The sequence below is a fragment of the Bombus pyrosoma genome, linkage group LG2 (genome assembly GCF_014825855.1).
Source record: "Bombus pyrosoma isolate SC7728 linkage group LG2, ASM1482585v1, whole genome shotgun sequence".
In the NCBI taxonomy this organism is placed as follows: Eukaryota; Metazoa; Arthropoda; class Insecta; order Hymenoptera; family Apidae; genus Bombus; species Bombus pyrosoma.
In genome coordinates this window covers 12,746,023-12,770,795 of record NC_057771.1, presented here as the reverse complement: position 1 = coordinate 12,770,795, position 24,773 = coordinate 12,746,023, and the positions used below count along the sequence as shown (strand labels likewise).

The following is a 24,773-nucleotide window of genomic DNA, read 5'->3' as shown; positions in this document are numbered from 1 at the left end:
ACAAATAAAGGCGTTCGTTTCGGTTGAATTTCTAGCCATCGTTCCTTTTTCCTTTTAATTCACTTTTATGTTAACTTTAATCGATGCCAGGTTCGAACGTTCTCGGAAGTATCAGCGAAGGCGCGAACGAATAAAAAAGTGAATAAAGTATCGTTTCATCGTCTCGCGATCGAACCCAGTCCCATCAGAGTTCCAACTCGATCGAACGGAGCGACGAAGGCGATTTTACAGCTCAGTTTTCCCCTCCTGGCGGATTGACCGTTTGACCATTAATTCCAATCACACAGGCCGGTGACTTTTAATTACCAATAAAATCTTTGAACGATGCCTGATGAGGGAAAAATTGCCAGAACACGCTCTACCCTTCCGTTAGATTGATTTCTTCCTTTTTTTCCCTCCCTGTTTTCTATCCTCCCAGTCTGCCGTTCTTTCTAGGCATTTTCACCCTCGTGCAGTGGTCAAAGACTAAACGAGATCGCCGACGTCGAAACGATCGACGCGACTCGACGCGAAACAACGCCAGAACCTGCAAAGGATGCCGCGCGTTTACCCCGGAAATGAACAAAGCGAAAAAACGTGTTTGTACCCTGGGCTGGAGCGTCGGGGGCCTTGCGTTGGATGAGCAATTGAATAAAGTGGAGGCGTCAATACGTGACGGCAGTCGGATATGGCTCGGTCGACGAGAAACCCTCGAGACTAGAAGCCATCGATTACATCTTCTATGCGTTTCTAACGGCTCTGAGCATCTTCTGTTCTTTTCTTTCTTTTCTTTTTTTCGTTCCAGCCTCGTTTTCACAAACCTACAGGAATACCTTATTTTAATTTATATTTGCAAATTTCTCGATCCGTCGATATCTTGCGAACCACCTGTAAAGTATTAGTCGTTTATAATACAAATAACGGAATTAAAGAAACGAATGGCTGCGCGTATTTATACAGACGATGCAGAGAGTTTGGAGTGTAAGGTATATTTGCACGGCGAGTAATCTTCGATAAACCGCCGTTTCTATAACATACAGCGTATTTCGAGCGACGAACAGCTCGACAATGAGTCGTACAAATATCATTACCATGTTGGCGACGTTACCACGTCACGAACTTATTGCAGTTTGTTTACACGACTAGCTTCTTTTTCCTGCAACTGCAACGATTCCGGGCTAACACGCGCTCCACGACATTTCCGGTCTTGGTGGTGGTGATGGTGGTGGTGCTGCTGCTGGATGTTAACGACTTTTTGCATGTATATATGCAACGAGACGGCAGCTGTACTTCCTAGACCACGGAAGCTCGCCGATACTCGAGCCGCGTTCAAGGTTAATTATAATTACGTCCAGGTTGATCGTAATGCGGTGAAACTCGTTCTCATCGTCAGCCCGTAAATAGCCGGACAGTAAGTAAGGGGGGAACGAACGCACATGGATGTACGGGTACAAGCCTCTTACAGTCGCTGGTCGCCTATGTGTCACCTGGTTTCGTCGAGAAAAACCGACAGGCACACGCTCTCGCAGATAGAACAACAGCGCGTTTTTTATTTCTCGATAGAGTTATCAACGTTCAGCGAGTAAAGATGTCTCTACCTTGGAGCTTGTTCGTCTCCGTGGGTGTCCTGCGACAAGTTTACGATGGATCGGACAAATTGCGTGTCTCGCGTTAAACCATTAAAGGCCAATGTTGCGTCAAACGAACATTTCATTTGCAATTCCGTCTGCGCTCGATTTACGTTATCGAATTCTATGTTTTCGAAGAGCGTAATTGTAAAACGGAGTTGCGAAGGCTTGTTCGACTCTGTTATTCTCCACGCTTCTACTTTATCTACATTTTTCCATACCATCGTATTTACTCGCGACACTTGCTCATTATTGTTTTGTTCGACTCTTAACTCTGTCGCGTTCTTCCTATTATTTCACGCCTAATCGTATTTTTTTGATATTAAAAGATATCATACACAAAGATATCTTCGAGATAAATATGAAACAATTGTTACAGTTACGTTCTTAATAATTTCTCGCTTTAACTTTCTGCTACGCGTTCTCCTAAAACATTCCATGTCGTTTCTATCTCTCAAAATGGGAGCAGAATTGAAACGAATGACAGAGTCGAGAATAGTGGCAGAATTAACACGTTGACAGAATAGTGTTCATCGATCTGAACATCGTTCGGAATTCCATTTGGAAGTTCCTTCAACACGAATATTCGCGGGGGATATTTTCGGTAGCAGGAGACAATCCCCGAAAGTAGATGGTCGAAACTCGTTCGAAGCGGATCGAAACCTCCCCTTTCTATCCGCGACGTGTCGACGAGGCGCTCCGAGTTATTTCAATAAAGCAAATGGAATAGGCTTCGCCGAGGTGGTATATCTTCCCATAGAATGGCGAAGAGGAGGCCGATCGACGCGTAGGGGTGGGCAGAACTGCGAGCTATGATGGAGCCGTCAGTACATCGTGATCCACGCATCATCAACATTGACGACCTCCGTCCGCTTTTTGGCCCCGGCGAAAACCTCCCCCTTCCTCAGGGCCATTGCGCCAGTTTACGAGCCTGCGGGGATCTGTCTCTCTTTCCGCCCTTCTCGCCAAAGCTGGTAGCTTGCCGCTATACGTGGGACGGCTGTCTCTGATCGTGTGTTCGTTGTTCGACGACCATGTCGGTTCCTCGAGAACCTCGAATATTCTCGGTACATCACGTGACGTCATTCTGCGCTAAATCACCCTTCACGCCTTGTTAAGTCGCACCAACGTACCGTTTTACGGTTTCGCTCTGCATCTCTCGCCAATTGCCAATTGTTAATTAGCATTGCCGCGGAGAAAGGCCAACCAAGAGGGTGTCTAGTCGAGGATGTACACCGGGGAGATTTACGCGGTAGAGCTGCTAACAGGACGAGCGTACATCCGCCTTTATCCGGATCGTACTAACAATACGTGTACGCTGGGTACGCCTCTGTTCATACGTATCAGGACATATTCTGACTCTACGTAAGATGTGATAATTGGTCCATGTTATCAAGGAAACGATTAATCGACTATTATCAAGAATTTTGCATTTATCTATCTGTCACTTATTTATCTATCTATTTATCGATGTGAGAATTGCTGGAAGGTATTTGTAGAAGCTTCAATAGGGAAATGATAAGTTAAGGATTGCATATTGTCCCCAATTCGATCGAAATTTTATTGAAATGGTTTTGGATGTATTAGAAAATTCCGAGAAAATTTGCAGCGAAATCTGAACTTAGATAGAAGAATCAATAGTCCAGATGTAATGATAGGTTGAAGCAATGGTCAGGAAACGCAGTGGACATAAACGAGAAAATATTTAATCTTATTATTGTATAAGGATTTATTGTATATGGATTCTTTACTTAACTTAAAATTTCACAATCCATATCTATCTTAATCCGACATTTTAAACGAGATTTTAATAATTTCACAATAATATCCATTCAAGAGTCACGTCAATCTGCGTAGGTGCCAATACCTACGAGGTATATATCGTATCCCTTTAATTGCATAACGCGACGTAAAATGGTAAGCGTTTGAAGATATCTTGTTATAATAATACAGTAGAAATGTAAAGAAAAAAAAATGGTACTTTTTTGGCAATGGACACAAAAGACGAATAAACATAATAATAGTACACGGTTTACCGTTATCATCCGTTGTTGAAGGTACATACGGGGTTTCACGTGACCCGTGAAACGGACATTAAGTACGTTTAAAAAGTGAAAGCATAAAAGAGTGAACAAGAAGTAACTCGCCAGTAAATTAATAATTCATCGACAATTAGAGCTCCGCAGGTGGTCGGTATAAAATGCAAGGCAGCATATGTTTGCCCTGGTGAATCATAGTGGAATTAGCATAACTAACGCGCCACGAAAACATTAGCATATTCGTGTCGATAGGCGTATATAGGGATCTTGCATGTCAGCCGCTCGTCGTGCACTTCTGCCGGCGCCTCGGAGCCATCGTACCAGGAAACATCTTTTTCCTACATTTATACCCCGGCCATTTTGCATCTAATTTCCTGCTTAACCATCCCTCGTTCTCTCATCAGCATCGACATCCTTTTTATCGCCGTATTTTCGCGCCTTTCATCCGTCTGCTTTTGTCCCGCGTATCGAGATCGTGTCGCTGACGAAATCGATACGCTCGAACGAGGGACCGTGCGAGTTTTAAACTCTAACGTGACGAAAATGAACGCGAGCTTTTCTCTTTCCCCCTCCCCCTTGACACCGCCACGATGACTTCGTCGGTTTGTCCAGCAAACAGACTGTGTTACATCGTGTTACAACGATCGGCAGCCGGCGTCGAAACGAGAAATTTCACGCCGCGTGGCGATGTTTTAGCGACGTAGTAAATCGACGTGGCCCGCGGTACCGACTGCAAGCTTTAATTACCAAATTCTGAATATAGGCACGCATTTGCCTTCGCACCGGTTCGTGCATGGATGACCGGCCGTCGATTCCCGCAGGGCATAGCGGCTCGAACGACCGAGCAAACGGGCTTCAATCGTTCCCTGCGTGTACTCTCTCGATTTCGCGGAACGTGGAGCACAGAACGAAACAGCCGCGAACGAAACGCGAGAGGAATGACTGCGAGCTATGGCCGAGAGACGCGATCGCAACCCCGCAACGCGTACACCGGTCGAACGAGCCTGCATTTCGCTGTTGCTCGGTACCAGGCTTTGCTTCTGTCCAGAGAATACAGTGCATGCGTAATTAATGAAACCAATCAGGCCGCGCCCGTGGCCGTGGAAATTCGTTAAATTTAATTGGACGCAACTAATCGTCACGCCGTCGATAGTCGAGAAGAAAGGGTGCCGTGCTAAACGCACCGAACGAGAGAAGAGACGCGAGCATGTCCGTCAGGAAAACTGGATGGACGCAACGAAATCCACAGGGATTTGCAACGCAACGGAGAAGGAGGGGAGCCTTCTGGATCGAACAAAGAAACGTGTGAAACGCGTAAAGTTACGGGCGCGTTTATCGCGCGTTGAAACGAGCATCGGACGAAATGGCAGAAATCCTTTAACGAGCGGTCAAGGAAATTCAGTGTACCGTTGCGGTGCACGAAACGGCGCGAAGAGGTCAAGTCGTGGAATTCGAGGATCGTTAAAAGCGACTGTGGTAAAGTGACTAGGAAACACGTGAGTCTCGGTAGGAAGGTTCTTATCGAAACAGGAAAGACGAGAGAAAAATGCGTCGGTCGACGATAATCTGATAGATATTTATTGTGCTTACGTCGTTGATTTTGTTTTCTTTGAAGATAAATATTTGGCGCGTTTCATATAACAGGATGAATAAAACTGTGCTCCGCGTAATGCAACGATGTAAGCTATTAATTAATCGTGAATTTACGAGTGCAAACGTTGATCCCATTAAATTAAATTGGCATCGCGGCGACGATACTAATCCGAGCGTGGAATATCTGCGCGCTAGGAGGATAACGCGATCCGCGTTGTAAATGCGTGGCTCGCGATCAACGCGCTCGGATGATCGTAAATTTTTGAATTAATGCCGCATTAAGGACGCGCGTTGCATCGATCGAGAACGTAGTGACGCGGCATCGCGCGTTACACGCGTGTGTATCGACATTAATCTGCTTCTCGAATAACAACGTTTCACGGTTCGGTCGCGGTGCCTCCCAGGAACGACCGTTCCGAACAGAGAGTCGACGCAGTACAGAGCAGCGAGTCGTTCGGAATTCAGTCGACACTGAAATATCGCGTTTCCAACTAAATCTGGCCGAATCTAATTTTACGGGACCCATGTGCATTAGCGGATTAATGCACTCTATTCCTGCCGGACCAGGCGATGAGGTGTATTTGCATGACATTATACTTGCGCCTTCCCTCCCCTACGACCCTTATCCGGGCCTCTTCAATCCCATCTCTAATTATTCGTGTAACGCCCGCCACGAGTCCTATTGCGCAGGTGATAATCATATTACCATCCTATCAACGTTATTGCCATTCCTGGTCGCATACCACGATCACACTATTTGAAGTGCTTAGACTAGTGGCGATCGATCAACCCCTAAGAGGTTCGAATTTACCCTCTCACAATCGGTCTGGTCTTTGAAGAGAAGGAATGGGGTGAGAGAAGTAGCGAACAGAGAGGATCAGACAATGGACGAACACCGAATATCCTATTAACTGGAACGATATTTATTCCAGTTTACTCGTGTTTCTCTCCTTCTTTCGTCTCTCCTTTTTCTCTACGATTCTCTACCCCAGCTATATTCGAACGCGAATTCCTATCCCACCAACGAACAAACAAAACGTAAATAAATAACGACAGAAAGAGGGCAACGAACTCACGTTTGGCAAGTTTTGCCTGGAAGTTCTGTGAAACTGGTGCGCGAAGCTATCGCGGCTGAACCGGAAAGGAACGAATGTTAGATACGCCGTATAACTTTCGAGTAATCTCGCGTTGTCGAGGCGGGATATAAATTCGCGGGCGAAAACGAAAGAACGGAAGTCTCTCTCTTCCTATATCAGCCCCTTCTACCTCCGTAGAAACTCCGTCGTTTGATCGTCAGCAGTTGGATCGAGTGGAAGGAAAGCAAATAATCGACCTGTGTAATTCTTCCTGGACGAACGGCGCAGCGTGTTTGCGCCTCCGCTTAGGCAACTGGCTCGTCGCACGAGTATACGCGATCCCGCACACGCGATATGCAAATGCACGGATTACCCGTCTCTCGACGCTGTAAATCACACAACCTCGCTGTTTTTCTAGTAAGATCTTTTCATAATTAAAGAATAGACCTGCCATGGTAAACGCGGTACCTTAGTCAGGGTCCGCAATTTTATCGCAACAATCGACCGGGGCTTTAATAATGATCGAGATTACTTTGTTCATCGGTCGCGCCTTTGTCATTACTTTGCTACAGGTGATGAGAAATACTTTCATAACATTTGTCACGAAATACTTGTTGACCCTTTTGCTGCGTAGTTCCCATGATGGCACACTCGTCGTAACGAGTTTAGATCGTTATTAAAATCGTGTACTCTATACAATGCACAGCTCGTGGCGCCATATTTCCTTGAACGAGCGCGTTTCTCTCTTTAATTAAATACCTGCCACCTTAATAACTGGAAGGGTCTATCGATCACCTCGCAGAGTTAGTACGTACCGTCGGCGTTTCGTGTGGCGGGAAAATGGTAGCGACGCGATGCGTATCTTCTAACGACATGGTTGCAACAGTGAATCCGCGACAAATTAATCGGGCAAGTAACCAATGCACAGCTAATTCGGGCTGAGCGCCAAATGCTGTTTCTAACGTAATCGAATTTGCAGCTTGTCTCGCGTGCAGCGGAAACCACCGTACTCGCCTATACGCGTCAGCGTCCAATGAACGGCTATAGTAATCGAATAATTCATTTTCGCAATCTCGTATCGTGTGACAATAACGATACCGGTTACACCAGCGACTCCGTTTATTCAGGAATGATTTAATCTTTTAACGAACCAACGATCGTTGGCTCCAGTTTGATATTTCACTGGCTGGTCAAAGCTATTGCGGTCACGCGCAAGGATATCGAGAACGTGTTAGACGAAGTTTTGAGAATATCACTTTGATTCTGAACCCCAATAAATGTATATATCGTTAAACTGTTTAAATGTTTTAGCCGCGGACAGAATGATGCGCGAAACTTTCTCTCGTTGTATGCGTCATCAATTAATAATACAATGCTTCGTTTGTAAAAGTTTGCATGAATGGCATGCGCTCGGAAGCTTTCGTTTCAATCGCGTATAACGATGGAGTTGATTTTACGAAGTCGAAGCAGCTGAAGCGACTAAGAGCTATTTCGTGCTATCGGCAGATTTCAAACTTTTTTCATTTTTAGGGATAAAGCAAGGTTTGTTCTCCCGAGGTTTAAAGAATGGACGCATCATTCTGAAAGGGTAAAGCAGTTTAATTTACGAACGGAGAACAATGGTTCACGTGTGCTTATTAAGCGACGGCATTCAAACGTCGTTATTACCGTGCGCTGATATTAATCGTGCAGATTTCATTTTTATACAACTAATCGCTCGTTTCAATAAGAATGCGTATTTTAGTTTCAAAAGATAAAAGCCTACAGTTGCATGCCATTTTGCACGTGTCACGGATAATGTTCAGTGCACCGCAATACGTTGTTTTCGAATTTCGCGCGATAAATCACTGTCACTCGCGACGATGAATACGATTTATGTGAAATTAATTACAAAAAAATTATGTTGTAACTAAGATTTGAGTACTGACCATATAATATAAATAATTTTCGTGAATGATGTACATATTTTATATTTAACAGAGAAAGTTAATAAATGCCCGTGTAGTATGATACGTGGCGTGATCGTTCCTTTTCAGACTTTCATTCTCTCTGTCTTTGCACGTTCTCTGCGTTCGAATTTTTATGAACTGCATTTTAACATGTGCTGTTAACATGATGTGTGTAACATAGAAGATAGATTTTGTGTTTCACATTGGCTGGTTTGCGGGATTCAGAGTGGACCTTCGAACCTTTTCATCTTTTGTAGGGGAAACTGTTAGGAACAAATGCAGTCTATTGTTCCGTATTTTCTTTGACGAGTGACATCCTTATGGTCGAACGCCTTGACACAAACCACGTGTCTTAACGTCTGGGTTTCGAGCGAACAGTCATATCCTTGGCTCGCTAAGAACATTCCTGCACACTTGAACGGGATAATATACAATGTTCAATTCTTTTTTTTTTTTTCTTTATTTGGAATTAGTTTACAATCAATTCTCATTGAGAATTATAAGTAAATTATTCTGACGTGGTACTATAACGTGAATAATAAATGATTATGTTTGATTCTAGCTGAATCTAATGTTCAATTCTTCAAACTGAACTGATAATTACAATTTTTTATTATTTAACTAAAATTTTTCTAGCGACGTTTAATTAATTATTTAATTATTTAACCCAGAAATGAAATCCTTATGTTATATCTCCATATGATAAGTTTTAGTGATTGGTATTGTTTTCTAAAGAATTTTTCTTCAGAAAGTAATGCTACTTATACAAGGTTTAAGATGCTTGCAGTTCCTAGATCATGTTATCAGCAAATGGTAAATAAAATAAGACAGTAGCCATGTAAAATTTCGTAACATGTACCTATATAGTAAATGGATAGAGCATGGCAATATTTATGTGAAATAAAATAATTGATAGTTGATAGTTGATACAAAGATAATTAAAGAACAGATCCATAGATTTTCTTTTATTATTTAATTTGTACTTTACAATTTGCCCAGCTGGACATTTGGTAAATTTTTCTAACTTAATTACTAAATAACATGTGGCTGGCTACCCCCAGCGGGATACCATCTTCCAGTTTGCCTATTTTATTTCTTTAGTGAGGTCAGCGGGTTGTTTTCTTTTTAGTCTTCATCCGTAGATGTGTGAAGAATGGCTTGGTACTTGATGAGACACATGAAAGCGAGCTGTTTAGAGTATTTGAGCTATCGAATGAACAAAGAGTCTACGGCCACCCAAAGTTTTAGGAACATGCGTATCGAATGGAAGAAATAAGAAAGTAGAATAGGAGGGGATATACTTGTGCACGCACAAATGGTTGAAGAAAATGTGTTGTGTAATCAGTCAGAGCTAAGAACAATAATTCAAAATAGAGAATTTGTTTTTTTTTTTTATTTGATAGAATTTTTACAATCAATTCTCATTGAGAATTATAAGCAAATTATTTTGACGTGGTACTGTAACTTGAATTATAAGTGTTTATAGTATGAGAGAATTTGTGGAAGTTAAAAATGAAGAATCGAAAGTAAAAGCTTTGAGAGATATTTTTTTTTATTATAACGTTTATTGTCCAAGATGAGTATTACATGTGTATGTTATTCCCAATAAACAATGAATTTCGGTTATGGGGTGGTTTAAGTAAAAGTAAAAAGCTTTGAGTGAAAGTCACTGTGTGTGATTGAATTATGTCTTTTTTATTGATAATGACTTTTTTTATTATTAAGAAGAATTGACATTATTTTATTTAAAACTTTATGTATTATTCGTCTTTAACTTTATGTAAATTCGTCAGCGACTAAAAATTTCTATAATACATTTAATGAGACCTTATTATAATGACAGCTGCATTTAACTGTGAGCCACAACATAATGAATGACCCAAATTTGAATGACCAAAAGCGTTAATTAGAGTGAAATTGCAAGAATATACAATTATTCATTTAATTATAAAATAAAAAAAGACGATGGATGTGATTAAATTTCCAAATACGGCGCCCATAGAATTTCTCTATGTGAAATTGCCCCATCAACTGCGATGGTGGTGTAATGGCCAGCATAGTTGCCTTCCAAGCAGTTGATCCGGGTTCGATTCCCGGCCATCGCAGGATTTATTTTGCTTTCACCAAGCTTATATTTTTTTTATTTAAGTCGCTTTATCTACAGGCAGTAAATATCCTTAAAAGCGCAGGACCTCAACTGCGATTGTGGTGCAATAGTGAGCATAGTTGCCTTCCAAGCAATTAATCCGGGTTTGATTCCCGGTCATCGCAGTGGTTTGTTTTTTTAGTTTTGAAACTTGTACTTCTTCTTTGAATAGTTTGTTTTTCTCCACCAGTGTCTTTTTGTTTGAAGAGTAACATTGCAACTGCGATGGTGGTGTAATGGTCAGCATAGTTGCCTTCCAAGCAGTTGATCCGGGTTCGATTCCCGGCCATCGCAGGATTTATTTTTTATTTTTTAAATTTGTATTTTTTATTTAAATATACAATTAGTTTATTCCCATTATTGTCTTTTTGTTTAAACAACAATGTTTCAACTGCGATGGCGGTGTAATGGTCAGCATAGCTACCTTCCAAGCAGTTGATCCGGGTTCAATTTTCCCGGCTATCGCAGAGATTTATTTTATTTTTAAGGGATATTCTATTTTATGCAATTACAATAGTTTTTTTGATATTTCAAACAAGTGGCATTCATACTGCGATGGTGGTGTAATGGTCAGCATAGTTGCCTTCCAAGCAGTTGATCCGGGTTCGATTCCCGGCCATCGCAGGGTTTATTTTTTTATTTTTAAATTTGTATTTTTTGTTTAAATACATAATTAATTCATTCCCATTATTGTCTTTTTGTTTAAACAACAATGTTTCAACTACGATGTTGGTGTAATGATCAGCATAGTTGCCTTTCAAGCAGTTGATCCGGATTCTATTTCCGGCCAATCAAAGTGGTTTGTTTTTTTTATTTTTGAAACTTATATTTTTTCTTCGAATAGTTTGTTTTTCCCCACCAGTGTCTTTCTGTTTAAACAATAACATTTCAACTGCGATGGTGGTGTAATGGTCAGCATAGTTGCCTTCCAAGCAGTTGATCCGGGTTCGATTCCCGGCCATCGCAGAGATTTATTTTACTTTCAAGTGATATTCTATTTTACGTAATTACAGTAGTTTTTCTGATCATCCGTACAACTAGTATTCACACTGCGATGGTGGTGTAATGGTCAGCATAGTTGCCTTCCAAGCAGTTGATCCGGGTTCGATTCCCGGCCATCGCAGGATTTATTTTACTTTTGTACAATATTCTATTTTATATAATTACAATATTTTTTTGTTTAATATTTCCAATAAATAGCATTTATACTGCGATGGTGGTGTAATGGTCAGCATAGTTGCCTTCCAAGCAGTTGATCCGGGTTCGATTCCCGGCTATCGCAGGGGTTTATTTTTGAAGATTTTTACCGTATAATTTTTTGTATTAATAATAACAAGAACTTTGTAATTATTTCCTAATAGTTTATTATAATTATTTTGCAGCAATAAGAATATTTTACTAACCTCGAATGTGTCGTATTCAAAAAAGTAGTAAACTTCTTTGATAAGGCTATATATTCGATTTCAGTAAGATATCATATCAAAATATTTGATTAAAAAAATATGGAGGTAATACTGAACATTTTTTATGAATAATAAATGTAACAAAAAAATATTTGTATTTGTTTTATGGAAATTTTACTTCTGCGATATATCACGTGTAACAAAAACCGTATTTCCTAACTTTTTCGTTACATTTCTGCATTTCAATCGTATTTTTGATCATCTTGAATTAAATGATCCTATTATTTACATTTTTTTAACACTATCGTAATGGTTTTCATTAAGAGAACTTTTGAAAAGTAACAGAATTGGCGGGAAAACTGTTATTGTGTGATAGCAACCAATCAAGTAACTACGAGTTCGATTTGTAGATTTGGCAACAATGGCAACGACGCTGCTTGACTCAGGCACGCGGTAGCAGTCATTTACTTCAGTTAGTTCTAGATGGTGAGGTGAAGTTGCGTTGAATGATAAAGCGATTATTTTACTTATCAAACAAAGGCCACGCAGAAATACTGTACATTTTGAACACAAACAGGATTAATCAGGTAAGATTGAATGAGGAATTATTTCTAAAAATTTCCAAACCATTAAAGTCTTTGAATTTAATTTTGAAGTCATTGACCGAAGTATCCTTTGATTTTATGAAGTTACAGTTACAGGAAGTAGAAACGATACATTAAATAAGTGATTTATATTATTATATTAAGTATATTATTTATACAAGATATATAGAAGAATGAAACTTGTAGCAAGATTATCTTCAAGAAGAACTTATATCTATACATATGTATATATAACAAAGATAATATGTATTTTATGAATGTTGTATTATATTTTTCCGTTTGTAAATTCTTTCAAGGTAATACTTTTGTAAATAAATTATGAACATTTATTATACAGAACATTCTAAGCATAACTAATTTCATACCTTTACTGTCAGTTTAATTTATTATTTAATATATATATATAAAGTAGGTAACAGATATTTTGTCATGGTTTATTTAGTTTGAAAGCCATGATATCTCTATATTTAGGAATAAGAAATGACGTTCTATATATACTTTTATTACCTGAAAATTTTCATGTTAGAATTAGAGTTTTATTTCCCTTTGTATTTATAGATAATTTTATTAAAAACAGGACAAATGTAATGTAACAAAGCATATTTACAAAACATTATCAAAAATATAAAAATGGAAAAATTGCATAAACATATTCTTAGAATGCTGCGAGAAAATATAGTGGCTGATATGGATGTACATAATGGTATTATGAAGCCATTGCAATCAGAATATATACTAAGAGATCAGCACATACAAGAAATTGAAAAAGGTGCTTCTAAACAGAAAAAAGCTGAAATTTTATTAGATATACTTCCAAGGTATAAATTAGATATGGAATATAAAATTTGTTACATTTATGTAATAAAATATTTTTGAGAAGTTTAATTTCCTTTATCATCCTTTATTTTTTAGTCGTGGTCCACTTGCATTTGATATTTTTCGTCAAGCTTTAAGACATCATTATGAATGGTTAAGTGATGATATGGATAAACTTGAAGAAAATGGAAAATCTTTTTCAGATATAAAATATATGGATACACCCACTCTTCCACCAATCTCACCATTAACTGTGGTAAGAGAGGAAAAGGTATGAATATATATTATTAAAACATCAGATATTTATTTATTATTAATTGTGATATTTATTATTGTGTATGCATACTTATGGAAATCAATTATGTAAGTTTAAAAAGAAAAGTTATCACATAATTGTTAATGCCAATGTTATTCATTATGGATAATTTTTAAATATAAAGTTAAACTAATGGTCATTAATTTTAGATGAAACAGTTGCAAAATTGCCTAGAAGAATTACAACCGAATGAATATATTGTACTCCATGGTATGAAAGGTTTTGGTAAATCGTCTTTAACAGCTAGCACATTAAAGAATAGTAAATTTATAAGAAATATATTTTATGTAAGTTGTCATACACTAAAAAATTATAAGCACAATATTTGTCTGTAATTTAAGCTATTCGTTATATTTTTTCCAGAATGAAGTATATTGGATCAAATTTGGACATAAGCGTTCAGTTGATGAAGATATATTAGTTCAACTTAATAGATTATATCATCTTGTTAAGAACCTGGAAATATTACCAGATTCATATAAACCAGAATCTTTAAAGGATTCGTTGATCCATTTCTTGCAAGATTACTTTAGTAGAGCAAAACATTGCAATGCTCTGTTAATTTTGGATGATGTTTGTGATAAAAAAATAATTGACACATTTGATTTTGAATGCAAAACATTAGTGATTACAGCTGATCTTGATGTTGTATTGGAAAAGAGACCTTGTGTCATTGAAGTAAATTATTTTTCCTATCTGTATGTGATATTTATGTGTTTTAATAAACATACTATAGATATTATTTATTTACAGATGAATGATGGATTTACTGAAGCAGAAACTTTAGGTCTGTTTGCTAAGGTGTTAGATACAGAAGTGGAACAACTTCCTGTAGAAGCAAAACTAATTAATCAAGAATGTAAAGGGATGCCTTTATTAATAGCAATGTTTTCTGCACAATTTGAAGAATTTAAACATGATATGAAGTTACATTCAAAGAGATGGAGATATTACTTGGATTCATTAAGAAATAAGGATGAAAAAAATCAGTAATATGTCAAACATATAAGTGTATATATTTAAATAATCTCATGTTGGAATAATATGAAATAATGTTTTATATGATTTTTAGTGTAATTAAAAAATTCTTGGAGAAACAGGAAGCCATTTTTAATATGTGTATAGATCAGTTACCTCTTGAAATGAGAGAACATTATGAAGAATTAGTTATTTTTAGAGAGGATGTTAATATAACACCGCAGGTAATAGAACTTATGGTCTTACACCATTTAATAATTGTATGTAAAACATTCAAAATTGTATATTATTGTTGTATACATTATATATTTGCTTTATAGACATTGGAAATTTTGTGGGGAGGATCTCCTTTTCAAGTTGAAGAAATGATGCTTGATCTATGTCATAAATCTCTTGCTGCTAAACAGTGGAATGCAGAATTACGAAGTTATATTTATGGCGTACATGATTTATTACTTTGCCACCTACGAAAAAAATTTTCAGAGGGTGAATTAGTAGAAATGCACAAGTCATTGATTGAAAAATATCGTAAATATTGTAATGGTAATTTTTCGAAATTACCGGCAGATAATTACAGTTATTCCTATATTGGATACCATTTGGAACAAGCAAAATTATATGATGAGTTTCCTAATATATATTTAGATTTTGATTTCATTCAGCAAGCAATAATTCATAGTGGTCTAAATAATTTATTGATCGATTTAAATAATTATAAAAAATATATTACCAAAAATTATGATCAAGTATATAAAATGCGTCTTACAGACTTGGAAAAATTCTTAGAAGAACAATCAAGTGTTATAGCAGAACATAGGCGTAAAAATTGTTTGGATATAGTACAAATTGCTTTGAGTCATCCTTATGAAGGATATGTTAAAGATACTGCCACTAAACTTGCAGAAGAAAGATCCAAGTATTTATATATATTTCATGCTAAAAAATTAAGACACATGGATATGCCATTGAGTGAAGAAGTATTAACGAAAGTACACGCGTTATGTTTTACATGTGATCCAAACCTAATTTTAATTGGAAACGGAAGAGGTGAAATATTTTTGTGGGATATCTTTTACAAGAGGCAAAAAGTTTTCACTGGACATGACAAGAATTGTTGTATAAAAAAAATTATCATATCTAATGAAGGAGATTGCTTTTTATCGCTAGATGACCATGGTGTCGTGAAACTTTTCAGACTTTTTGATGACGAAAATTATAAACAAAATAATGTTGCTGTATTAAGTCCAAGGCAAAAACAGTCTTTTTGGAGTGGAATTTTTGCAAGTAAAGTTCCGCATGATGATAGTTCAGTAGTATTTTCTGTTCCTGGTGAAGTTATATTGGATATGACATTTGCACATGACAGTAGTTCTGTTGCAGCTTGTACAAACAAAGGAACGATAAGGGTATAAATAAATTTAAATAGAAGTTTATTAACATATTTTCATTAAATAAAATAAGATTCTTTTCTTTAGATTTGGGATCGCCGTGGAAATATATTATCAGATTATGACCATAGCCCTCAAAGGTAAATTTAATAAAATTGTTTGCTTATACATTGTTTATATATTGGTAGCTGATAAAATAAAAATATAAATTTTTGCAGTAACCTTAAAAATATAGCGTTTACAATGGGAAGTAATCTGCTTCATGTAATGGATGAAATACATGGTGTCCTAATATCGTATTGTAAATATGGTGAAGAGTATCAATATATATCACAATACAATGTAGATTTACAGAAAAAGAAAATTATCTTTTTCTGCAGTGTGCCAGAACAAAATAATTCTTTATTCATTGTTACTGAAGAGAAAGCTGTATATGTAAAATGGTTTAGATCACATAACCATATACACAGTTACAATAAACAAACAAGAGCAAGTGTTGAAAATGAAAAAACTGTTTATGTTTGTGCTAGTTTGACTAATGATGGTCGATACATAGTCTTAGCTGATTCCAGTGGTTTTATAAATATATGGAATACAGATGTTGGACATCAGCCAATAGCTACTTATAGAAGTCGTGTCTCCTCCTTGGATACATATTGGTTAAGAGAAGAAGGATGTCACATTATTTGCGGTAGTGAAAATCAATTACTTCATAAGTGGAAACTTCCAGTAGAAGGAACTAGTACTTCAATAAGAAAACATTTATTTGATGCAAAAGTGCAGAATTTTGGTGATGCTCCGGATACTATCGTTACGGAAACTCTGTCAAATACTATTATTACATTAATTGATGATAATAAAGTAGCAGAAACTGAACCTATTAATGCAAAAATAAACAACTTAATTCTTTATGCAGAGAAAATAATTTATGTCACTGATAAAGGCATTGTCAATATATTTAACATAAGGAGCAAAGAAAATATACCTGTATTAAACTTTACATCTAATGTGGAGTTAGTTGAAATTTTAGATATGAAAAGAGATCACAACAATGATATACTCGTTTGTAGAGGAACTGATAATAACTTAAAAGTAAAATAAAATTGTATTATATATCAGAAATGATAAAATATTTCTAGATTGTCTTAATTTATATATTATCTTTTACAGGTATGGGAAAACGTAAAACTAACATATTTAATTGAAGATGCAGGATATATTATTGCAATTCATAAAGTTGATAAAGACTGTGTAGTAACAGTGACTAGAAATGGTATAATTACGATTTGGAATATTAATGGCACAAATTGGGTGCGAGTGGACATAGTAAAAAATTCAGACTCAGTTAGTATTTATAGTTGCTTAAGTTACCACAAAAGTTTTCTAGCTGTGTTAAATGAGAATGGAGATGTGGTTCTCTATAAATTACAACAAAATACAGTGTCATTGCCGGCATATATCAAAATAATTGAATATTTTAGAAAAAGATATACCCAGAAATTAACATGCTGCGAAATTTCGCAAAATGAGAAGTATTTAGCTATAGGTTTCGAAGATGGAGACATTTCTGTAAGTATTCATTATAAACAATTTCGCTAGCTAAATTACAATATTATTACTTTTCAGATTATTGATACATCAACATCGGAAGAGATAAATAAATTGAGTTTTCATACAAGTTCTGTTATTCAGTTACATTGGGCTCCATCTGTAATTGAGGTCCCAATTTTGCTTTCTGTAAGTTGCGACGAATTAGTTTGGTGGAACATTGCTTTAGCTCTATACATACGTAAACCGAAATGGCCATCAATACGAATAAATCGCAGCATTAGTACTCCTTCCGTTGGTGTAAAAGGAAATATTGTTCCAAATATGTCTACTAGTCAAAGCATAGACTCGTGTATCTTCAATATGCAAAATCAGGTAGAAGATAAAGATACTAAGTCTGACATAGATAAAGAAACTAAATTTTGGAAATTTAAAGAGGGTAAAAATCCTAACAAGCCAGCCTTATTAGGTGTTGTCGAGCTACCTTCGAATTTTTTTGCTAAAGTATGCATATCTACCGATTTTACAAAATTTGTCACAGTTGATATATATGGATCTGTTAGTACTTTTACATTATGTGGATATAATTAATGATAATTATTTTTATTAAATGTTTTTATAAATCAATTTAAAAAGATTTTATAATTAGTCTATTAAAATTATATTTGTTCTAATAATTTTACTTGCATATAAGTAAAAATTCGATATAAGCCCAATGCATTGAGCTTTATGAATGGTAGATATGACTACTACATTGAGATAAAATACATTACAAGTAGAAAAATAAGAATCTGATCGATGCTGATGATCATAATAACGATGGTGTTATAATTTTATTGCATTTTTATACAATCTAATTGATTGATGCTCAAAACTGCACATGGGGCACATGAAAACTACTTAACAATATCCTAATACCACTGCCACATGCATTTATGAGAAAATTATAAGATCTCTTATTTATACAATTACACAGAAAAGCCATAGTTGCAGTTCCGACTACATTTTTTATAATGAATTTATAGACAATACAATTTTTGGATAGACCTTAGAAGTAGCTATATATTTTGAGTCACTTATAGTTTTTAGACCCATTTTTAGGTGACTCAAGTTGGTAAATGTAGCTTGTAAGGTTTATTCTATTTATTACTTGTACAAATGCTCTTTTTTACATATTTTAGATAATTATATTCCAGTACTATATAGGGTACATACAAATGCTAGTATATATATTTATAAGTAAGTATTATTGCAATATATAAAATATATTGTGGCATTATATACACAATTTTTGTAAATACGGATAATTGTATTTTACCACAAAAAGTCGCAAAAAAAATTATTCATTTTTAACGATCAAAATTTTTATTATAAATACTAGAAAAATGCATAAAATATTTATATTACATACTGAAACTAGAACATAATTTTATATAATTAGGAAATTTATTATCTTGTATTTTGATGTTTATTTTGTATTATTTAAGAATAAATTACAAAGTGCTAAATTTGTAAGTCAACGATATGGAAGAAAATTCGATTTAAGTTTCTATTAATTTATAAATTATATTATAATAATGTTATAATTATTATACACTATTATAAATGTGTGTGAGTAAGTCTTTCATAATATCTTTAAAAAATCAAAAATTTCATTCAACAAATATAAAATATAAAGTAAATTTCTAATGTTTTATAAATTATGGAAAACTTTCATGTCTTTGATTTTTGCTCGTTCATCGAACAACGAAGTCAATACTATTTTCTGCTGTTATACTATGTGCCTTAAATGTATAATAGATATCTATATTTAAAGATGTCGAATGTTTAACGTGTTTGTATATTTAAGTTATATGTTTAACAATCAATTTATGATGCAATTTCCTTTAAATAAGACTTAAGTTATGCATTTATTTTATATATTGAACATAGATTATTGTATACTAAATGCATGGCATAAAAATTATACCTAATTTGTATCATAATACTATGATAAAATTATACTATTATTTTAAAAATTGGTATAATTTTTATGCCATTCAACTTATTTTGTTCTATACAATTATAGTATTACTAAATATTCTAATAAGATAAATATTTAAAGATATAACAAACAGAACAATAATGTATAGAGGGACAGTTGTCAACATTACGAAGTACAATTATTGTAAAAGAATAAAATAAGATATATATTGTACAGGTTCGATGCATGCAATGACAAATATATAGTTATGTAGACATCGAAATATTTATCAATTTTGTGATATAGGAATACACATGACCAATGTATTCATGTTAACTATGGTGCAATTTATGGGAGATGCGAACAATACCGCTGCTCACAAGTAAACCATAGTGTTTGTCGGCCAAAACAAAGTTTGCATACTCTCTCGTTGAGCTCAATTTTTAATAGCATTTATTGTACTATGTGCGATTTATTTGCATTTTACTTGATGTTATAAAGGCTATATACATTTTAATGTACATAAATAAAATACATTTGTAAATACATATTCTCGTTTCGTTCCCACGAGATCAACGTACCGAGAGCGGAATTGCGTTCTTAAAACGCGTTACCGCATTGCGATCCTCAACTCTACACGTGGTTAATATATTAATAGAATAGAATGACCATGCGACATACGATTTGGCAACTGCACACGCCGTTCAATTTTGTTCTCTAGGCCAATGCCAATACTATTTATATTATGGCATGTGTATTGTTAGTAGGTGATATCGTACATTATCGGTAAAGTTAGAGAATTTCCTTATCGTACGTTAGAAGTTTACTCTATGAAAAGTTATACACTGCTGCAACAATTCATATCTTCGAAGCTCCAGAAGTATTCGGAATTCATTTGTTAAATTAATAACTATATGTGTCTATTAATAGACGTATCACTAAATTCCAATAATTGGAGATGACCTGACAGATAAGTACAATTTAGATTACACGATAACATCATCATATCAGTTGTAATCTTATCTTCAAATGACAATACGACAATTTCATCGAAATTTTAAATATAACCGTTAAATCTAAAGATAAATTAGATAAATTTGCACATTATTATTATTAACTTTAATATTATACATGTAATATTTCCTTTATTTTGATAGATCTTTGATAGATCAAAAGTGGTTAGAAACGAGATTTTACGACATGCTGTATTATTTTTAAGTATAGATTCGAATCGATAATTCTTGAAGGGTACTTGCACGTGCTAATAATCGCACGTTGATTGTTATATCGCTATTATCTGTAAATATTGATCGATCATGAGTGCATGTATGTTTAACATGGTCTTAAATAATCTACGACAGTGTGTGCAAATATAAACCACACATACAGAGATACAGAGTACGTTTTAGACTAGCGGTTTAGGTCCCGGAAATCTGTGAGGGGCAAGGAAAGAGCAGACTACCCGTGCCACCAGCGCGACTACCAGTCGGTGCACTTCACGATATTCAGTCTCAGTGTACGGGTCGCCTTACCGCTTGTATTTTCCACGTTCACTCGTTTTGTGACAGATCTTTAAGTAATTCATTTTCTAAGTTTTGTTTGCCTTTTGACAATTATTGGCGTGTGAACGTGTGAAACACAATGTCGGTCGCCTACAAAAACACAATGAACGTGATTGGCAAGTTTGTGCCACAGAAGTTCCAGCCACTGTGGAATCACCCAGCTGGTTAGTAAGTTATCAATGATTATCCAATTTTCTCAAGCAGTGACACGTGCGTACAACATATGCGCTCGTGTCACTGTGCATCACTCTCATTCGGTCGAAGGGGCAAAAAGTACGAAGTACGTGACGTCATACAAGCTTTAGGCATACCTTACTTTTTTGCTGTCTCGTGTATCATACGATACTATAAATTTAGATAAACTTGACCGTCATTCATATCTGTGAACATGTATATCAATGTCATTCCGTGACACATTGTCTTGCATATTTACTAGAACTCGGATAGTTCTATGCATTTTTCCTATCATGTTGCCTAGCGAATTTATACAATGTCAACGAGTTCAAAGTGTTAACGATAACGCATTAATATTCACTGAATAAATATCTTACGACAGATTAACTTTTTTGTAATTGGAGTTTGGAACTTGTTGGAATGCGATTAAGTAACGTGTGTACATTTTGAAATACGATTCACGTGAATTCGGAGATATGACACAATCGTTATCACTATACCACGAATTATTCGTATTTTACTTGTTTTTTTTCTTTTGGATTACATATGAGTAACATACAAAAGAAATACATAACAGCAATTCGACCTATTTTCCCCTTTCAGGTCCGCAGACTATATTCTTCTGGGCACCAGCTTTTAAATGGGTCAGTAATATCTGAAGCTTTAATGTCTCTTGAAGTATTTAATGTACATATGTATATTTTTTGACATATATACATCCTATCAGATTGTGACAGGAGAGGAAATTACGTTTTAAGATCTTTCCTTATCTAAATATACATACATAGTTTTTCTTTCTCTAGTAATAAATGAATCAATTTTAACATGAAATAGACAGTACGCGTGTTTCACGTCCTTTGTTGCGCTAAACGTTATAAAAATATTTCTCGACCGTGTATCCTCATGGACTTGATCCAAATGCGATGTTGATCTGGTAACGTTTGTTACGAAAGAAACTATGAATGTCGTTATTGTCATCAGCATCACGTTGAAGAATTCCGTAATGGTTTTCCATTTCCACAATGGGACATAGAATCAACAATATATATTCATCATCGATACCTATTTTTTAACACAATATTAAAGAACAATAAAGGAAAATTATCGCGCGTAAATGTCACATACTCGTAACCTAGACAAATGTAAATTTCACGGATAATGTTTCTTAGGTATCACGCGCGCGTGCGTGCATATCTTATAACAAATCGCGGTCAATCTACCTAGCTGAATATAGGTCAGCCTTCTAAAGTAAATCATCCGAATTGCAGTGATCTGCATTGTTGACCCTTTCGTTATTCCCCATTCTATCGTGATATGTGCCTTATTTTCCTTCTTCATTTCTTTCTCATTTTTTATGATATAATATATATGTATATATTTTAATTACGTTAAATCGGAGTTTGCAAATTACAGGGACTTGTAATAGCTGGCCTCAGTGATCTGCAGAGACCAGCAAGTCAAATCTCTGTTACCCAATCGTCTGCCTTGGGCATTACTGGCTTGATCTGGACCAGGTACTCTTTAGCGATCACTCCGAAAAACTGGAATCTTTTTAGCGTAAATCTCTTCGTCGCTATAACGGCATTGTACCAAGTTACTCGAGGAATAATGTAAGTCTATGTCGTATATGTTATGCAAGAATCTTTAAGTTAGCATAATAATAATCATATAATGATTTTTCTGTTCTAATGTATTATTTATAGCGGATATATTGATATGTTGATATACACACATATACATATGTCTTTCCATTTAAACATATATTTTCTATTCATTCGATGAATGTTAAACCAATATCATTATATCATGTGTTGTATGTACTATGTATGAATAAGCGATAAATTTCAAAGAAGTCTATATTAAATTACAAGATTCTATCTTATGTATGTATTTTACATGTCTGATTAAATGATATATTTTGCAGGTATCAAAGAGAACAAGCATCTTTAACTGAAACAGCACTGGCGAAAGAAAAATAGTGACTATGTCAGGACAATGTACATTCCTAGAGATCCAAATACTTAAATGTATATATCTAGAATATTAGAATCACTTTAGTGACTTGCGGAATTTATTCGACCTTTACGTAATTTCGAGCAAGAGTAAAGCACAAAGTTAGGGAAACTCATACTCAGCATTGATCATGAACTTCCAGTGACTATGAAAATGCCATAGTAAAATTGTAAATATTACAAATTCAAGTAAATTGGTGTTACATGTATAAAAAGGAATTAATCAACGTAAGCCGTAAGCAATCACTGAGATAAGTAATCATAAAATCTCGAAAATAAGCAACCGCGAATTAGATAGATTAGATCAATTACAAAAAAAGAGATTAAATGTAATGTTCGAAAGTAAACGTTAAAAATGCCAACATTCAGAAACGTGAGACACCAATAATTAGAAAACTCAAAACTTTAAAATTTTAAACATTGACGGCCAGAAAGCAAACGATATACATTGTCATGTTAGCCTGTTTAATATAAAATGTGTTTGAATACCAAAAATGGGACAGTAATAGCATAAAGTTCTTCATAAAATGTTCATATTAAGCTGTGATATTGAACATAAGATACTGTTTGTATTTTTATTTCATTTAGCAATGCACAAATTTTAAATCCTATACTAAGTACAAATGTACCAATGAAACACATAGAACATAATTTCGATGTGCAGTACAACATTTAAAGGCATATATTGTAAACTAAGACACCGATCTATAGTACATTAATCTGTAGTAATATAGTAGATTTAGGTGAATATGCTTACGTACATATCTACCTCTAATTTTAAGTAATAATGTACAATTTATTGGTCTTAACGATTCGCAACACTGATGCTGAAGAAGTAGGAAATGTACAAATTGTATATCAAGTTCGATAATGTTATCATTGCCTTGTATACATATAATAAAATAATATATTTTTCTAAAAACTGCTTCCTAATATTATCTTTTTCATGTTTAGTTCTATTGTTAGAAAAGTAAATCGTTATAATTCATGTAATTTTGTGAAATACACTATTTATTGCTTTTTGTATTTAAATTATGGCGCTAAAAATTACGCTTTATCTGAGAGAAAATTGTACCAGTGTCCCTAGAAAATCTAGGAATATTTAAATTTGCAAGCACTGTTTATACGGCAATGTATAAATTACAACTTAGATTGTACAAGTTATATTTTGCGCGACGCACCATAGAAATCGATTGCGATATTAGTTCCATCTTTTTCCGTTCGATACGGGCGACGCCACGATCGAGCGAATTACACTGCGCAATGTGAAGTGCGCTGTCACACGTAGATCCGCGCAGTTCGTGGTTGCGCGACCGTTGAAACGGATAAGTCTTCGTCGTCATTCGGTCCCGCAAGGGTTTCCAGTAACGTTTGTGCTAGCGTAGAGGATAGAAAGGAGACCAAGATATTACGCTCATATTCAAGAGTGAAGTAATTGTCGCATTGTAATTGAAAATGTTCACCGGTTTAACGAATCAGGTGTCTACATGGATGGGAAAGAAAGGAGAAGACGCCGGCACAGAATTGCCGACTGAAGAGAAACTTCCCACGGGTACTGAAGGAGGAGAAGATCCAGATAGAAAAGACAGGTATCGTTA

At 35.3% G+C, this 24,773-nt stretch overlaps 3 protein-coding genes and 6 non-coding genes across 17 annotated transcripts in view; all 9 read left to right on the top strand.

Annotated features, from left to right (window-relative positions):
* LOC122572454 (apoptotic protease-activating factor 1) overlaps positions 1-19,973 on the top strand; it is a 46,886-nt gene extending 26,913 nt beyond the window's left edge. The window contains exons 1-13 of one of the 6 annotated variants that reach the window (XM_043737437.1): positions 12,224-12,400; positions 12,509-12,714; positions 12,996-13,236; positions 13,331-13,505; positions 13,700-13,837; positions 13,914-14,228; positions 14,304-14,539; positions 14,623-14,752; positions 14,849-15,934; positions 16,004-16,056; positions 16,135-17,008; positions 17,087-17,485; positions 17,543-19,973. In XM_043737437.1, coding sequence (XP_043593372.1) covers positions 13,049-13,236; positions 13,331-13,505; positions 13,700-13,837; positions 13,914-14,228; positions 14,304-14,539; positions 14,623-14,752; positions 14,849-15,934; positions 16,004-16,056; positions 16,135-17,008; positions 17,087-17,485; positions 17,543-18,055 — 4,107 coding nt within the window. In that variant the 5' untranslated portion in view covers positions 12,224-12,400; positions 12,509-12,714; positions 12,996-13,048 and the 3' untranslated portion in view covers positions 18,056-19,973. Of the gene's footprint in view, positions 1-12,223; positions 12,715-12,976; positions 13,237-13,330; positions 13,506-13,699; positions 13,838-13,913; positions 14,229-14,303; positions 14,540-14,622; positions 14,753-14,848; positions 15,935-16,003; positions 16,057-16,134; positions 17,009-17,086; positions 17,486-17,542 lie in introns of those variants that run through there. The other 5 variants (XM_043737421.1, XM_043737454.1, XM_043737429.1 and 2 more) reach the window with 5 other exon arrangements.
* Trnag-ucc lies at positions 10,298-10,369 on the top strand. Its single transcript has one exon. It is a non-coding gene; the product is annotated as a tRNA-Gly (tRNA).
* Positions 10,633-10,704, top strand: Trnag-ucc. The gene has a single exon. It is a non-coding gene; the product is annotated as a tRNA-Gly (tRNA).
* On the top strand, positions 10,963-11,034 carry Trnag-ucc. Its single transcript has one exon. It is a non-coding gene; the product is annotated as a tRNA-Gly (tRNA).
* Positions 11,305-11,376, top strand: Trnag-ucc. Its single transcript has one exon. It is a non-coding gene; the product is annotated as a tRNA-Gly (tRNA).
* Trnag-ucc lies at positions 11,462-11,533 on the top strand. Its single transcript has one exon. It is a non-coding gene; the product is annotated as a tRNA-Gly (tRNA).
* Positions 11,621-11,692, top strand: Trnag-ucc. The gene has a single exon. It is a non-coding gene; the product is annotated as a tRNA-Gly (tRNA).
* Positions 19,974-20,914: 941 nt separating the features above from the next.
* Positions 20,915-24,097, top strand: LOC122572491 (mitochondrial pyruvate carrier 3-like). The gene is made up of 4 exons (XM_043737486.1): positions 20,915-21,153; positions 21,767-21,807; positions 22,577-22,773; positions 23,088-24,097. The coding sequence occupies exons 1-4, from the start codon at positions 21,069-21,071 to the stop codon at positions 23,140-23,142; spliced, it is 378 nt and encodes a 125-aa protein (XP_043593421.1). The 5' UTR covers positions 20,915-21,068; the 3' UTR covers positions 23,143-24,097.
* Positions 24,098-24,463: 366 nt separating this feature from the next.
* LOC122577588 (synapse-associated protein 1-like) overlaps positions 24,464-24,773 on the top strand; it is a 99,650-nt gene continuing 99,340 nt past the window's right edge. For 2 of the 4 annotated variants that reach the window (XM_043748957.1, XM_043748958.1), the window contains exon 1: positions 24,464-24,764. In XM_043748957.1, the coding sequence (XP_043604892.1) occupies positions 24,631-24,764 (134 nt within the window). In that variant the 5' untranslated portion in view covers positions 24,464-24,630. The remainder of the gene's footprint in view (positions 24,765-24,773) is intronic. The other 2 variants (XM_043748955.1, XM_043748956.1) reach the window with 2 other exon arrangements.